Source organism: Canis lupus, chromosome 2 (genome assembly GCF_011100685.1).
Source record: "Canis lupus familiaris isolate Mischka breed German Shepherd chromosome 2, alternate assembly UU_Cfam_GSD_1.0, whole genome shotgun sequence".
Classification (NCBI taxonomy): Eukaryota; Metazoa; Chordata; class Mammalia; order Carnivora; family Canidae; genus Canis; species Canis lupus.
This window is the reverse complement of record NC_049223.1, coordinates 18,951,175-18,969,744: the sequence shown is the minus strand read 5'-3', so window position 1 is coordinate 18,969,744 and position 18,570 is coordinate 18,951,175. Positions and strand designations below refer to the sequence as shown.

Below are 18,570 nucleotides of genomic sequence, written 5' to 3'. Positions count from 1 at the left end.
TACGTAAGAAAGGACAACTATGAGGATATGTATAGAACTCTCAAAAATACAACAGTAGAAAAAAATCCAATTAGAAAATAGACAAAAGATAAAAATAGATTATTTCACCAAAGTAGGCTTATATATGACAAAAAATCACCTGAAATTGTTCACCATTAGGAAAGTGCAAATTGAAATCACAGTGAGATCTTAATATACACCCATCAGAATGGCGAAAATTAACCCACACATACATACACACATACACACATGCACACGCACACATGGTGAGAGCTCACTATGGAGTACAGCAGTCTACAATTGGATGACAGGGATAGGGAGTGCCCTCAAAGTACCGGCACATAGAATTCTACAATGACTTTCTAGCCAAAATGATAGAAATCAGATGAAAATAGAGAAATAGCATCTTAAATGGCAGAATGAAAATAAATGCCAAACTAGAATTCTATATTCAGAGAAAATATCCCATAAAATTTAAGACAAACTAACACCATTTTCAGAAAAGCAAAAACCAAAAGACATTTTTACCAGGAGATATGCAACAAATAAAAAAAAATCACTAAAGAGAAATCTTCAAAAAGAAATGAATTGATCGGGATCCCTGGGTGGCGCAGCGGTTTGGCGCCTGCCTTTGGCCCAGGGCGCGATCCTGGAGACCCGGGATCGAATCCCACATCGGGCTCCCGGTGCATGGAGCCTGCTTCTCCCTCTGCCTGTGTCTCTGCCCCTCTCTCTCTCTCTCTCTCTCTCTCTGTGACTATCATAAATAAATAAAAATTAAAAAAAAAACAACAGCAATGATAAGTACACATAATTACGAATTGCATGAAGCAATACAAATGTTTTATGTGTTTATATGTGGATTTAAAACAATTAACATTAATAGCACAAAGACAGGAAGTAGATAAATAGATTTAAAATATTCTAAGGTCCTTACACTTATTATGAAGTGGCAAAAGGGCTAATTTTAAATTAGATTCTAACGAGTCAAGGCTGAATGCTGTAATCGCTAATGTAATCACTTAAGGAGAGGAACAGAATATATAAGCAATGATTTAAAAAGTAGAGCGACAAAAATGAATTAATTTTAAAAAGGTAAGAAAGGATAAAGGAACATAAGAACAGGTATGACCAACAGAAAACAACTAATACAACAGGTCTATATAAACCCAATAATGTTGATAATTTCATTAGATGAAAATATATGAAATTCTCAAGCTGAAAGACAAAGTAAAACAGAACCATATATTCTTCAAAATAGGAAAAGTTTGAAAGTGGCAAGATTGAAAACTATACCAAGCAAACACAAACTTAAAGAAAGCTAGGGAAATGACATTAAGACAAGAAACATTTTTAAAAATTTTCATAATGACACAAGGGAATTCACCAGGAATATATAACAATTTTAAATGTGTATTGCCACATTACATTGCTTCAAGGTAAAAACAAGCAAAACTCTACCCCAGATCTTGCTACTGAGCTTCTAATTGATGAACTACTGGACATTAGCTGGTTGTCGTAAAGGCACCAAATTCTCCATACCCAAACCCAAATTATTATTTTCTCCGACAAAACCTGATCCTTCCCTGGTAATTTTGTATTAGGATAGCGGTATCTCCAGAGTGTCACTACCTTCTTCAAGACCACAGTGTCCCATTGGTTCTCATCTTTCTACATCTTTAATTTTCACACTGCCACTTCTCTGATCATCCCGTCAAAACAACTGTAATACTTTCCTAATTTTTCCCTGCATAAAATTCTGCTCCTACTCCAAAACATCATCTGTACAGGTGCTAGACTGTTCTCTTTAAAACAAATCCATTAGGTCATAGCACTCTCCAGCTCAAAACAATTCATGGTTCCCCTCTGCATATGATACGGGGCCCCCCACCTGTAGCTTCTGTCTACCTCTGCTGTCTCAGCTCCTGTTGTTCTCCACCTCATACCCCAGAGTATTCCCAAATGATGTGCAAATCACTCCTTAGGCTTTGAAACAGAATGCACCTGCAACTTGGTACATGCTTTTTCTTCTCTATAGATGTTTTCCCAATGAGTGCCTTCTCATCTTTCCAAGTTACTACCATTTATGACAGAAATTTATGACATGCCAAATGAGTGCCAGGGAATGTTTTATTTAATCTCACCACAACCCTATCAGGTGGTCACTTTAGTACGTTCATTTCACAAAGGAGATCATCGAGATGAAGAGAGGAAAAGTAAAGTGTCCAAGGTCAAAACTGTTGGGATGACAAGACCTGGACTGGCACCCAGGAAGTCTTGTGCCAGAGTTTCCACTCCTTACAATCACACTACAATTCAGGATTTACATTCTCTGTGATGCTTTCTCTAAATATCCTGTGTCCTCTTTACTCAACACCAAAGTATCGCAGGTCTCTTCTTTTCTGCCTCAACTGTCCTTTGCACATACTTCTGTCAAAAAGCATTTATTGCACCGAATTTACAATCACTAGCTCTTCTACTCGAATGATCCTCTCAGGAATAGGGACCTTGTTCAGTTCATTTTTGTATTCCTAAGGAGAAGCGCACCGCCTGCACAGCAAGTAGCTGGTGAGTATTGTTGAATAAACAATGAAGGAATGAATAGAAAATGTAAATAGTTACTGGATGGATCTCTGCCTCTAACATCAAGGGGAATTTTTGGGGTTAAATATATTTCTTGATTTATAAAGTGGTTGTGCGCACATTATGTCTATGTACATGTGCACGTATGTACTTATGTACATATGTACTTATATTTTTGTATGTACTTATATTTTTTAACAAAATAACACATTTGTCTTATGGACAAACATATGTACTTAAACATGTTTGTCCTATGGATTAACCTGTTTTTAAAGCTAATTTAGTTGATTTTTAGCACAGATGTGATTGCCAAGGAACAATTAGCAGGATAGTAATAAAAATATCTCTGAATGATTTAAAACACTGCCTAAGAGATAGTGTTTTTATAGAAAAACACTTCTTTAGCTAAAAGTTTCCAATGATGAATGATGTCAGGTCTATTACTTAAGTAAATTTAATCTCTGAGTATTAGATTTCAGCAAGCAGAGTAAATTTAATCAGTTGTAAATTACAAGTTACATTAAGGTGGCAGCTACATTATATAAAAGAAGTATGATTTACACCTCATACCAATCAGAATGGCTATTATAAAAAAAGACAAGAAGCAGTAAGTGTTAGCAAGGATATGGAGAAAAAGGAAACCTTCTTGTGCTGTTGGTGGAAATAGAAATTGGTGCAGCCACTGTGGAAAACAGTAAATTTTTCCAAAAATTAAAAACAGAACTACCACATGATCCACAAATTCCACCTTTAGGTATTTATCTGAAGAAAATGAATACACTAATTTAAAAAGACATGGGCACTCCCATGTTCATTGCAACATTGTTTACAATAGCCAAGATACCAAATCAAAGTACATGTCCATAGATGGATGAATGGATGAAGATGATGTTATATACATATGTACATACACACAATGGAATATTATTTGGCCATAAAAGTGAAATCTTGCCGTTTGCAACAACATAGATGGACCTAGAAGGTATTATTACGCTAAGTGAAATAAGCCAGAGAAAGACAAATACCATATGATTTCACTTACATGTTGAATCTAAAATCAAAATAAATGAGCAAATTAAACAAAACAAATAGACTCAGAGATAGAGAGCAAACGAATGGTTACAGTAGTAAGGGAATTAGACAACATAGATGAAGGGGATTAATAGGTACAATCTTTCAGTTATAAAATAACTTTCAGTCTTAAAATAAGTAAGACTTTGAGATGTAATGCACAGCATAGGGAATATAGTCCATAAGTTTGTATAACTTTGCATCATGACAGATGGTAGCTAGACTTACAGTGGTAACCATTTTGTAACGTTATACAAATATTAAAACACTATGTTGTAATGTTGAAACTAATACAATATCTGTATGTCAATTATTCTATAAAAAATAAAAGAAGTATGACTTTATTTTTACACTGACAATTACAAAATCAAAAAGTTATAAAATTTCTTAAAATGTTCTCTTTAGAGAAAGAAGGCTTAATAGCAACTTGCTCTTCAGTTATAAAATAGATTTCAATATGGAAGAAGTGGAATTCATAAAACCAGACCCAGTTTCCCTTAGCTTTTAAATAATAATTTTTTGTTGTTCTTGTTCATATATTAGCTTATGCATTGTGCAATGGATAATTCAACTTTTATTACTTTGGTGGAGACAAAGTGGAGACAGGAATTACTTTCCCAATTCTGCTCAAGACTTGCTAAGTGACCTTGGCAAAGTTCATAATGCCTTCTGTGACTTAGCTGCCCAATTCATAAACTAATCATTATAAGAGTACCAATCAGGGTTAAATCATAAAAATAAATACCCAAATTCCTTCATTTTATTAGAATTCTGTGGTGAGGAATTTTACTAAACTGGAAGCCATAATTGTGGACTAGAGGGTTTTATTTGCCATAGAGTTCTATTATTCTTACATTCCAAGGCAATTATATTCCACATAACTGTTCTAATTCTTTATCAATATGCCACACAAAGCCAATAAGACAGATGTGACATTTGTCTGACATTTGTCAACATCAGAAAGATAATGTGACTTTATTGCATATCTATTTTTAAATTATTATATTATGTATTATGAGCTATAATATGCATATATTATATGTATATTGCATATGCATATATGATCTTTAATGTAAATATAAACATAATATAAACCATAGATATATATTATAAAAGATATACTATATATACATTATACAATATATTAAAAACATAATCAGCATAGTATAAGTGTTTTATAAAATTGTAGCTATGCAAATAATTTATGTAGTAATAGTAGATGTGTAAATACACTATTTGGGGCTAGGTACAAGTTGAAATGCTGGTAACAGCAGGCAGTATCAAAGAGAAGATGAAAATGGAAAAAAGTAACTCTATCTATGCCAAAGAGGAATTAAAGAAATGATGACCTGTCTTTCAGAAAATGCACCCCCAGGATCCCTCTTAGTCACTGGCAATGTTGATTGCCTGCCACAGAGATGATGGGGGCGGAATAGGAAAACAGTGAATCTGGGAGATGATCAGACCTGGTCCACAGCTTGCTTTTGCCTCTCACAAACACTTTGACCCCTGACAAATTGCTTAATCTCTTCACTTCTTATTTGTTCCTTTGTAAAATGGGGTAATCCCCGTCTCATGGGCAGTTGTGAGGATTAAAAGAGACCATCTAGAGGAAGTCTCTGTCCTACATCTGGCACAGAGGGGATGCTGGGGACAGGCGGTCACTATCATTTTGCCCTGGGACTTTGCGATGTCTTCATTTGGGAATGAGCAGAATGTACAGCCACCACAAAAAATTAACAGATTTTTCGGATATCACGACAAGAAAAATACAGTCCCGTGGCCCTAATGATGTTTCATTTCTATCTTTTTTAAAAAATATTTTATTCATTTATTCATGAGAGACACAGAGAGAGAGAGAGAGAGAAAGAGGCAGAGACACAGGCAGAGGTAGAAGCAGGCTCCGTGCAGGGATCCCAGCGTGGGACTCAATCCTGAGACTCCAGGATCATGCCCTGGGCCAAAAGTGGAGCTGAACCGCTGAGCCAGCCAGGCTGCCCGATGTTTCATTTCTAAACAACTGATTTACAACCAAATAATTCTTTTTAATGCTGACCACAGATAGTTTGCATTTATGCTTCTGCAAACACATCAAAGTCAAGCTGATCCGAGTAAGGATAATATTAATTATTATAGGGATTCTGTGGTTACAAGTAATTTAACTCAAAACACTCGGTTTTGAGAACATCTGAGATAAGACTAGATTCCATTTTGAGGAGGACTGATGTGCCTTAAGGTTATGAAGTGATAATTGCTTCCCAGCTCTCGCTCACCCAAATGTTTTCTAGTGTTATCTTATGATTTACCACTAATTCAATTTTATCACTTGGTTTAGTCTCCACAATACTGTCGGATTTTATTTTTCCCCACAGCAGCCCTACTCTTCAAGACCACGCATGGCAATCTGGTTGTTCCAGGGGGTGGGGGCATAGGTTCTGATGTTGGAAGATATTTTAATAAAAATCTTTCCTTTCCTTTCCTTTTGCAGACAGGATTTTACTCCTGTCTACTTGCTTTTGTAACGTTTTGGTGAACTACTCATTGTTGTTTTCTTTACTGTAGCCCCAAATTCTCTGCTCAGCAAAAAAACCTTTTCAATAAAACCCACAAGGAAGAAACTGCAGATAACATTGTCTTTGACATCATCTCTCAAGGGAAATCCAATCACCAGTGAAAGATAAAAGGCTTAGAAAGGACGGAAATAAGCTCAATCTAGTTTTCTGCAAATGGGTGTACAATTTCAGCTCATCTCATTCTCAGGCTTCAATGTCTTAAATGACATTAAGAGAACAGACAGGGCAGCCCAGGGGGCTCAGCAATTTAGCGCCGCCTTCAGCCCACGGCTTGATCCTGGAGACAGGAGATCAAGTCCCACATTGGGCTTCCTGCATGGAGCCTGCTTCTCCCTCTGCCTGGGTCTCTGCCTCTCTCTCTCTGTCTCTCATGAATAAATAAAATCTTAAAAGAGAGAGAGAACAAACACCAGTGCTTTCGAGTAATACCCTCATTACTGCTAAACTGAGAGTTACTTGAGCAGTGATTTATGAAATTATTCAAGTTATAACTCAACTCTCTTACTGCACTTTTTTGCTTTTAAAAGTAATATGGTTTGGCAGCTTTTATCAGGCTGTTAAGAAGCCCATGGAAACATACACACATCAATATTTAGAGTCACTGAACGTTCTTTAAGTTTATTCTTTTATCGTTTAGCTACAGAATTTTAGAATGCCTCTCAAAGTCCAAACTGAACACCAAAACTGAAACTGAAAAAATAACTAGAAACCAGAGTCTGATTTTGACACGTTGTTATATGTTTCTCCATCTGTTTTGACCACATTTTCCATCTTTGGGGCTGCAGACTCTCATTGCCTTTGTCTCCCCTTTCCTCCTCCTGTCCCCTCCTATCAACAAACTCAGGTTCAACTCCCTCAGCTTCCTCTCGCTGCTCCCAGGGCCTTCGTTTAGTATGTTAGAGAGACATTTTCCAGATGTTATGGCAGTGGGCAAAAATCCAGGGGCCAGATACACATGACCCAAGGTTGAGTCTGATCTAGTACCCCCAATTCTCTGAGGATGAAAATGATTCAATTTGCTACCTCGAGTCACAGCTGAACCACATGAACCATAATTGAGAAGAAGGCACATCTAGATACAATGCAATGCATAGTATGCCATTTATATTACTTATAAAGTAATTAATTCTTAAGTAGGTATAATGTATCTACTTATTCTTTAATGCATTCACACAGCCCATGTTCATGGTGTATCAGTTATGTGCTAGGCCTCTGCAAGGGGTTAGAATTTAATTAAAATTTAGTTTTTGATTTCAGATTTAGGTTATAAAACATACTTGAGGATTTGCTGGTTAGATTTCAGTGCAAAGTGAATAAGAATGAACAAAAAAAATCATTGCACCATGGAGTGGTCCTATTGATGATGGTGACCCCAGCTATACATACACCTCTTCCCCACCTGACAGAGAGAGTGGAGCAGGTCATGGAGCCTTACAAAAGTTTAAGACCGCAACATTACTTTCTGATAACATAACAGTCTTTCTCTTTGACATCTAAGGAACTTTACAGGAATTAACTACTTTATCCCTATCACATTCTTAAATGGAATAAAATAATAATTTTCAAACTGACCTTTTTTTAGTGGCTAAAAATAGAGGTGAAAAGTGTTATAGGATTTTCTAAAGCATCTTACCAGGCAATGATATAATGGAACGATTAGGTCATGGCCACCTGCTTTCTGGTCTACAGCTCTTCCCATCTGGGAGTGTTTCCATCTTTGTGGAGCACAATTCATTTTGTTTTTGTTAATCATGTACTTTGGTATTTTTGCTTTTGTCTCACAGCAAGGTCTGTGAATCTGACTGTATTGCCATCTGACTTGTTTTCTATATGGCACATACTCGAGGAAGGGACAGGCAATGGCCCTCATCCTCAGCAGAGGGACTGTGGACCACAGGGAGGTGGGAACTTTGGTCACACGTCCAATGCTTCCAGCCTTAGGTGAAGAAAACCTCTAGTCATTGACATCCCTTTGTCCCTGATATTGCCATCTTCTCCAGGGTGACGTCCTTGTTCTTCTAGGACATGTCATCCTGAAGGGTCACTCTTTACTCTCTCCTTGATCCAAATGCCTACCAATCTCATACCTAATTAGGTCAGGGTCAATTTTTGACACTAACATTTTGCTAAAGTGGTATGAATACATTACTTTAAAAAATGGAATTACCACAGTATTACACAAATAAATGTACTTTAAATCACTGATCTAATCAAATATCTGGAAGTTTGGTGTCTAATGTGATGAGCATGCCATGAGTAAGACTGAAGAGCAGCACTCTGACATGAGACCAGGACAATAAGAAGCAACAGGGCCTCTGAAAGTTTTAAAACAGGGGTGCCTGGGTGGCTCAGTGGTTGAGCATCTGCCTTTGTTTCAGGTCATGATCCAGGGATCCTGGGATCACGTTCCGCATCAGGCTCTCGCAGGGAGCCTGCTTCTCCTTCTGCCTATATCTCTGCCTCTCTCTCTCTGCATATCTCATGAATAAATAAATACAATTGAATAAATTTTTTAGAAAAAGAAAGCTTAAAAACATGTTTGCAAGTCTGAAATGCTTCACAAGACACACGTGTAAGCACTGCCATGGCCAAAGCAGCCCCTGGTGGCCAAGGAGGGGCAAAAGCTCAACTAGCAGAAATGAAGAGAATAAAGGATACTTATCAATGTCAATTCTGCACTATATAGCATTCTCATTTCAGCCAAATTCATGGGGCTGATGGTGGCTTTTTACACTTTATAAGATCATTGATACCAATGACAATCAGACGAAAGCTAATTCTCTTGAGAAAAACACTTAGATAATTTCAGAGTTTCACAGATCCCTAATGCCTGAGATCATCGCTTTGCTGGTTATCTTCTCTCAGGATCAATTATTCATGGGGTCCTGGGGTCCAGAGGGCAAGAGAAGAAGGCAGATTCGTATTATAGTTAGATATTAGGCCCTGTGAAGGCCTTGCTTTCTCTTTACCTTATACCCCATGCATTATGGACCTTTAACATAGAAGTTCCATGAAAGGAGGAAACTCAGTTTCTCTACATATTTAGTAATTAACAATCAACCATGGGATATATGCCCCAAATTTGTTCTGACCATTAGCAATACAAGTGAAGAAGGAGTTCACTTCATAATCACATAGTTACATGAGTTACATGAGTGAGGCCTTTTGACTTCTGAAAAAATGAGGCAGACATATATAAAGTATTGTCAAATGTATCATCTAATTGGAAATTTTGCACAACTCTAGTGTGTTAGTCAAGATGAACTAAACTGAGATGTCACACACTAAAATGGTCTCCGCTTCACACCAATGATTTATTCTGTGAAAATACTGTTTTCCAGGCTGAACTGACAGTTTTGGACATTCACTGTTGAAAATTCATGTGACCGTTGAAAATTCACTGTCAGGTCTACACGGGTGCTCTCCCCTCTGTGGGAAAGTGGGGTGGTTTTAAATGGATAAGACAGATGTGAAAGGTGCATCCCGGTGGCCAAGTCTAAGTTTGTTTTTTTAAAAAAATCCACATACATAACTAAAAGATTCTATAAACCCTAGAATTCAATCTACTCTCATTGCTATTTCTCCTACTTCCTTACCACAAACAAAAACACAAAACTGAAGTTATACAGAATGATCAGCAAACTTATATGTGTCGTATCAAAGGCTTTCTGAGACCAAAGCAATGCCAAATGGTAACTAACACCTAGGTTTTCAGTTAAAAAAAAAATTACTGTTAGAGATTACTCCAAACCACTTCTTAGATATTTCCAAGTGTCTGAAAGCATTTATAAAGATGAAAAAGAGGTAAAAGTCACCATCATGATACGCACCACCCTGGAAACTAATTACATTCCATTTCTGTTCCTGGCACTTGAACCCTTCCTCTAAGTGTGACTGGAGGAAAACAGTAATTGATCGAAGGAGCCCAGTGTTCATACGCGAGCAATGCCTCTGACAATATAAGATTTTCCCTTCTGTGCTACTTTAATATGTCACAGTAAGTCCAAATGCCTTCTGTGTAGCTCAGAAAACCAGTAATTAATGAGGCAAGGGAACACTGACTCAAGAAGCTTCACACAGATGACAGCAGTGGAGAGTGCTTTAAAATTATTTCGGTGGTCATGTGAGAATATATTAGGAAAAAGAAAAACAGCTTGAAAGCAGGTAGCAAGAGCAAATGCAAATATCCATCATTTGATTCTAAAGTCTGTGCTAAAGGCAAGAATGTATGAGCTTTTTTTGTGCAAAAATCTCAAAAGGAAAATGAATTTTTCTTTCAAAATAGCCTCTGTGTTTTGTATGCCACTTCACTTAGGCAAAGTCTATTGAGGCAATACTTCCTGACTACCTATGAGACTTGCTTTCAAGTTATTGTTGATACAGCTAAGTAGCAAAGTACTTTTCTGATACAATTTGTCATGAAGTCTATGTTGTATTGGGAAGCCTTCACAACACAAACGTCTAATTGCTTCCCTCAAGAAATGCACAAGAAAGCAACACATCAAATGTAAAGAAAGCTTCAGGTAAGCTTGGCTTTGGATCAGAGGGCTGAAGGTTACCTATAGCAGGGGGTGAAGATAAAGATAAAGAGTCTGAGCAGGATACTTAGTGCTGGAAACTTCTCAGATCTCTCTGAGACTCCACAGACTTTGTGATTCGTTTGGTGAGCTGTTTGTTTTCAGAACATCAATTATGTCTGTATCCAAATGGAACAATCAAAGCACTTTCCAGAGTCAGAATAAGTTTTCTTAGACTGTGACACTATGCGTATAGATAAACAGAGAATGGATGACCTAACTTAGATTTTAAAGGATTCCAAGTTCTGAGTTAATTTTATATAGATAATTATTTCTCACATGCAGTGGGAATAAAGGGTCTTCAATTTATCCTCATATCCAGCTTCTTCTTTCACCTCTAGAAGATTTCCAGATCACTATCTCCAGCCCAAATCGTTTCTCAAGCACCAACTTCCTCTCATCTTTCTCCATTTAGGTGTCTCATAGGCTTCCAACCACAAATGCTCTAACCTAAATATAGTATTTTGTCCCGAAATCTTAGCCTCCTATGGTGCCCTTATCTAGAAATCATCCTCAAATCCTATCCTTCTGCAATGTACTGCCAACTTCCAAACTGTACTTCCAATACAGTCTACCTTCTCAATTTCTCTGAGATTCTTACTTTTCCTTCTACTTCCATTCCCACTGTGTCAGCTTGAACCTTCAACCTGTGCCATCCGTAATTCTGTAATGAGCTTCTTCTCAAGGCATAGGGTCCTCTTGCCTCAGCTTCCTCCACCCTGCTACCACTATCATCTCTCCAGAAGCCAAGTCTGGCCATGCAGCTCTTACTTAAAATACTCCCCAGGCTCTTCTTCATTTTAAGGATAAAGTCTACACAGGTCATGAGGCCTTCTTTCTTAATGGGGCCCTTGCCTGCTTTTAGGCTAAACTTCTGCCATTTCCATCAGTGATAAAATGAGGCTCAGGTCTCATTAGAAATGGTTGTGTAGGGCAGCCCAGGTGGCTCAGCAGTTTAGCGCCGCCTTCAACCCAGGGTGTGATCCTGGAGACCCGGGATCGAGTCCCATGTCAGGCTCCCTGCATGGAGCCTGCTTCTCTCTCTGCCTGTGTTCTCTACCTCTGTGTGTGTGTGTGTGTGTGTGTGTGTGTGTGTGTGTGTGTGTCTCATGAATAAATAAACAGAATCTTAAAAAAAAAAAAAAGAAAAAGAAGGAAAGAAATGGTTGTGTAGGCAGACTCTACCTTTGGATACCAGAGAGGTGTATTAGTTGAGTGATTTTTTGTTAATCAAAATACATAATTTTTAAAACCAAAACTACATGCAACATATTCCTCAAAATTTAAATGAAAAGCAACTTCTGTCAGGTGAATAAAAATAGTAAAGCAGAAAAGTCACAGTCATGAAAAATAGATTTATATATCCAAAATTCTTACCCAGTGTCTGCTGGAAAGTTATTTTCCAACCTCTTGCCGTCTGAAATGAATCGGTCTTAAATACCAGAAGCATACTATGATTGCTGCTCTTAATATTTGGTGGAAGGTTGGAACCACAGAATTTACCAAGAAGGGGATCACTGATGTTTGAACCATCATAAATTGCCAGGTAGTCTTGGGAGCAGAAGGTGGAAGGAACCACATCAAAATCACTAAACCTGTGGAATTAACTTTGTTAATATTGATGATCTCCATTTGGATTTCCATTATATCATACCCTTGGTTCTTGTAAAAATGAAAACAAAAACAAAACAAACAAAAAACAAGACAAAGGCTAGAAGCAGAACATCCATGCTTTACCTGATAGAAAATATTAGAAACAATGTGCTATTATACTGATTTGATTGCTATATGCAAAAATTCACATTTAAGATTATTATGGTTGTTACAGAAACTTTAGCACACTTCCGCAGCTCTCTGCTTTGCTGATGTTTGGGAGAATTGCCCTTCTGTGCACACTCCGAGGTTCAACACAGCCCTAAGATTTGCTCTGGCCATAGAAATATAAGCAAGAGTGATCTGTATTACTTTTTGAAAGACATTTTTTAAAAATATTACTACTTAATTTGCCATACTGCCCTTCCACTACAGTGATTGATCATGGATTCAAATGTAGAAATGAAGCTTCCATCAGCCTGGACCACATTGAACATACTCACAAAGGTGAGAAATATAAGCTACTATGCCTTCGGCTCATTTGTTACCATTCATACTATCCCAACAGATACATCCTTAACTTTACTTTTATGGCCTGAGATAGTACTTTAATCTAAGACTCATGCTTTGTCATTTTAAGTAACTATTCCCAGAGTCCCCAAACAAGCAAAGCTTTCTGCATGGTTTACTTTTAGGATTTTAGGATGGGTTTATTATAACTTTTTCTTTAACCTATTTAAATTATTGGATATCCTGCCCTGATTTTTCTAGGTTCTTCTGCTTTCTCGGGTCTTTTCTTCTTGCTAACAGCTATAATAAGTAACATATAATACAGAAGAATTTGTGGGGTGCCTGGGTTGCTCAGTCAGTTAAGCATCCGACTTTTGATTTTGGCTCAGGTCATGATCACAGAGTCAGGAGATCGAGCTCTGTGCTTGGCACAGAGTCTGTTTGTCCCTTTCCCTCTGTTCCTCCTTGCACTCTCTGTCTCTGCCTCTCAAATAAATAAATAAATAAATAATCTTTCATCCAGAATAATTTGAAAATACCTACTTTGAAAATTCCTCTTAAGAGCCTTAAGAAAAAAAGGATCTGTACATTTTTTTAAAAAGCTTTTAATTAGTTCATTTTTTTCAAACTGATGATTAAGAACATGATGAAAATTCTTTATTTTCTTTAAACACATGTAAATTTTAATGTTCTCATAAAAGAGGATGAGGGCAGAGCAATAGCTAATTTCCAAAAACACTACATCAATTTTTATTCTCCTTGAATAACACATTTATTCTCTACAATATAAATCCATAAAGAAAAATAAAGATTTGAGCTTCCAAGAAGACTCAAAGCTATTTTGGCTTTTTATTTGTTATCATTTTTCCAGAGCACAGAAGATATCTGGAAAAGCCATTGATAGAAAAGCAAATGTTGCCAGCTTACTTTGAGAGCACGGGTGGAAGAATTCATGTTTTACTAATGTCTACAACTTCTGCAATGCCTGGGATAGTATCTGCTTCACAGAATGTACATTCTTAGAAAGAGAATAATAAATTTTCCAAACATACTGTTATGAACTTTGACTATGATGAGCCCAGGGCCCACACAGGAACCAGAAATACATGTTATCAACATATATAGTACATGTATCAACTATAACCTACACATGCAGAAGCAAATACCAAGGTACCAAGGCCCATGACAAGAATGGCCCCTTACATGACCATTCTAGGCAAGTGATCCCTTCCCAGGCCTACTGCTCTGGACCATCTGGCAGTTTTTGTTTATTCTTTTGTCCCTAGGACTTAATGGGCTTTTTGGCCTGCGGGGCACAGCTTCCTTGCAAATAGTCTCAGAGATGATCTAGAGATTTCTTCAAGGCACAACCTTTAGAACACTAACTATCTGGGACAGGAACCCAAGCAGGCTGGGTAAGAGTTGTTTTATAGTTCAAAGACCCATTTGACATATGAGGTTCCTGGAGGCAAATTATAGAGAGTATATGATTTTTAGGGATGAAAGTGATCATAATCATTTAGTGGTGGGGGAAAGGGGAGGTGTAGGTAAGAGAGATCCTAGCCCAATGACCTTCTATAAAATATTCTAGATTGTTGAGAACTATACCAACTTTCAGAGCTCTCTGCCATGTGCTGTATATCACTGAAACACAAGAGTTGCAAATACATCATCTCAGATGAATGTGGTTTTGAACTTTATCCCTGATAAATACAGGTTATATTTCCTTAATCAGTCCTGTAGGGAGTAGGTAGGATTAGAGGAGAGTTTTACTGATGATGTAAGCAATATAATATAGCACCAGTTTAGAGGTATTCTGATACATGAATAAAAATACACTTCGTCAGTAGACAGGAAATATTTACCCCTCAAGAGAAAGCATAGGGAAATATTAAGGACATGGCTCCGGTAGGAAATCTGATGTGAATTCAAATTCTGACTCTTCATTTAATAGCATATCACACTGAGAAAATACTTTAACACTTTTGAGCTTCAATTTTCTCATCAGTAAAATGAGCTTAAAAATATATGCCTCATATAACTGTTTTAAGAATGAAAGAAGAGAATTATGGAAAGTATCAATTAAAGTTCCTTGTGGATAATAAGTGCCCAACAAATGAAAACTACTTCCTCTTGCTGTTCCCAAGACAAGCTTATAATTTTACAGCCCATTATACAAAGCTCCTTTGAAACTGTTGGAAAATTGAAACACTCATTTTCACCGAGGGAGTGCCTCCTTTTCCCCTTAATCCCTATTGGCTTGCATGGAAGGCAGGACACCCATTTCCCGGATTTATACTACCAAACAAGAACTTCACTCTTCCTTCCTTGAGGCTCGGTTGTATATCTCCAATAAGAATCAGTGTTCTTTATCGTAAAGGAATATCTTTTCCGTAAGTAGAGCTGAACTGATTTTAAAGAAGGTACATTTGTTTTACATACTTGAGCTGAACCACTCTGTCGTCTCTACCAACAATGGTGTACAGACAGTATATGTTGTTGGGGTAGTCCGAATATGAATAGGCAGGGCTCTTTATGACCCCAGTGGAGACGTTAAATACACCGCCACAGGCTGCAATAGGAGACAAAGAACAATCAGTATTCATAGTGTGAAAGAATAATTTTGATATATTCTTTACCATTGTACCTTTTTTTCCCTAAGAGAGATAATAACCATTTGTCTTAAAGAACTTAAATCTCCCTTCATTGTTGTTTGCAATTAATACTGATTTTTTTTTCCCCACTAAGTTCGGGGGAAGAGACAGGAAGGGGGTAGGAGCAGGGAGGAATATTTTAAGGCACATCTTGGAATGGAATAAGTCTGGGTCAGATTAATGACCAGAGTGAAAATAAGGTGAAAGACCATTTCATGTGTTGGGGTGTAACTGTTCATTCCCTATATTTAACAGACAGATTGAGAAGGATGGCAGAGATAACTCAAAGCTGAAAAAAGTCACGCAGAGTCTAAGGTATGTTGTGAGCATTTGGGCCCAAGAAGGACTGCGATCTGGAAATCTTTAATACAGATTAAACATATTAAATGTAGAGTCTCCTCTGTCAAGACAGAATATTATAACATGAACTATTGGAAATAGTTTTTGGAACTTTCAAGTTTAGTTCCCCTTGTGGGCTCAACTGCATAGCTTTGGGGTCCTTTGTGTTTCCATTTAATTCTGAGCCTGGTAAGGACTATATTTACCTAAATTTGTATTACTGGTCCTTGACAAGAGGAGGCTACTCCCCCTCCCTGCCCTGACTCCAGCAATCAATAGTCCAGAGCTGGTAGTTATTTCTATTAGTCAATAAAACCACAGCCATAAAAAAGACAATAAAATCCCATTCTAAAAAATATAAAATTATTATTATATCTGCTTGACCTGACATATAAGGAGGATCAGGCTATGTCACACATTGATGGAAAGTGCTCCACTTGTTGCAGTGAGTAGGACTTATATTTATTTTATGATTAATATATTTTGATGACATTTCTATGATTTATATACTGCCATTGGACATATTCCATCTACATCTCTTAGAAATGATAAACAAATTGTGGCAGCCACTTAAGGTTATTTGCTTATTTGTTTATATTCCCTCAGGTAAGCCCACATTTCTAGGATGGCTCTTCTCTATACACCCATAAGTTTTAATGAACTCAGACCTCTGGGGACAACTGGAATGATTTAAATGTTAGACTTGTGTACCCATTATTCTATTTCAACTTGCACACAATTATGTGGCTTCTGAAAGCTTATCAATGCCCAAGTAACTCTCAAATTTGTACCTTGTCATTTGAAATCTCAATGTCAACACTCTTTAAATGGCACTCTCATAGTAGATGTGGTAAACTTTACATACAGTTTTGTTTTTGGCAAATGAGAGATTAAAGAGTAGAAGATTATAAAGCAGCCTGTAAGTCTCCAAAACACCAGTGGCACCAAAACAATAAAACAAACTGATGTTCCTCTTTATTCAACAAGACGGCCCAGGAGAAGGACCCGAATCACTGTGCCCGAATCTATTCTATTTGTGCCCTGACAAATTTAGAGAGCCCCACACAATCACATGGGGTCAGGACTCAGAGAACAGCTAATGTGAACCAACTGTCAAGACCTTTTTCATTAGTAAATAATTTCCAGTCTTTTCTGTGGATGGGAACAGTAATTTATTTGAAAGAAAATGATTCAACTTCAGTAATGACTTTGGTCAAATAAAACAACATAAAACAAAGCTTTTGCCAGATGTGTGTGCCCATTTCACTGAAACTGGGATGATGTGATAAAAATGGTCAGTATTAAGCAAGTGTATTGCAGGAGAGGAAAAGATTACTGAAAATAGAGAAATATAATCTTATGATTTTCAAATACACAAACTGTCTACAGAGAATGAAAAGATGCTAGTAGCTACAAAGGCTTTTGCTCAATCCGTGACTTGTCCTCTCTCACTTTGCCTTTGAAATAGAAAAGTTGTGAATTATAACATAGTTGAATGCATTAATCTTTTCTTTTCCTTTAGAACTTGTGCTTTTTGTATATTATTTAAAAAATCCTTTCCTACTAGAAGATTATAAAAATATTCTATTTTTTTCTAAATTTATAAAGCACTGCTTTTCACATTAATTAAGGGACTTGGAGAAATGAAACAGGCATCTGGATAGTCCAGGTCAAACAGACATCTTTACATAATGTACTAACAAGTAAAGATAGCAGGAACGTTTATTCTATTCTAACTTAAGTTATAAAAATAAATTTCAATCTTCCATTTGATTTTCAAAGAGTAGTCCTAGCCAAAGTTCATGAAGAAGGTCCTCATTTTTTTTTTTTTAAAGAAAATGTGAGGGATCCCTGGGTGGCGCAGCGGTTTGGCGCCTGCCTTTGGCCCAGGGCGCGATCCTAGAGACCCGGGATTGAATCCCACGTCAGGCTCCCGGTGCATGGAGCCTGCTTCTCCCTCTGCCTGTGTCTCTGCCTCTCTCTCTCTCTCTGTGTGCCTATCATAAATAAAAAATAAATAAATAAATAAAAGAAAATGTGAGTATTTTTGGACCATGCATCTATTTGGTCATTTTTCCACCTCAGCAGAAAAGACTCAGTGCCTGAGTCTTCAAGTTGGTGATGTATGAATCACAGTTAAAACTCCTAATAAGAATTACTCAAGAAGAGAAGTAAATTCCAGACCCTATCATTATGGCTACTCACAGGTTATCTTGTAGTTAAATTTGAATCCGAGGTCTGTTGTGTGTGCATTTGAGTAGAAGTTGAGCAGCACTGGACCTAGGATGGTGACAGGTGACAGGATCTCATTGCCACACACGGTGGCAAAAGGCGTAGAAGACAAGTTGGAACCCCTGATAATGTGAACACCATCATTGGCACAGCTTCCAGTTATAGCTGAGCGAGCTGTATGGAGTATAGAACAACCAGAATTAAAATCAGAAGCAACACAAGAGATCAGTGCTATAAACATTCAGACAAAAATGTAATGAAGATTCATGTAATATATGTAGAAATTAAAATGAGAGTCAAGGGCTCTTTTTGTAAGTCCCTATTTAACTCAGCATCCTGTTGAAACAATGTTGACCCTAGTTAAAACAAACATAGGTCTGAGGAAACAGGTAGAACTTCACAATAGATAAATCCCACTTTCAAATAATCCGGAATTTC

At 37.2% G+C, this 18,570-nt stretch overlaps 1 protein-coding gene across 1 annotated transcript in view; it reads right to left on the bottom strand.

The window, feature by feature from the left end:
- Window positions 1-18,570, bottom strand: part of CUBN (cubilin) — a 265,801-nt gene that overhangs the window by 30,191 nt on the left and 217,040 nt on the right. The window contains 3 exon segments of the mRNA NM_001003148.2: window positions 12,182-12,399; window positions 15,350-15,479; window positions 18,106-18,306. Coding sequence (NP_001003148.2) covers window positions 12,182-12,399; window positions 15,350-15,479; window positions 18,106-18,306 — 549 coding nt within the window.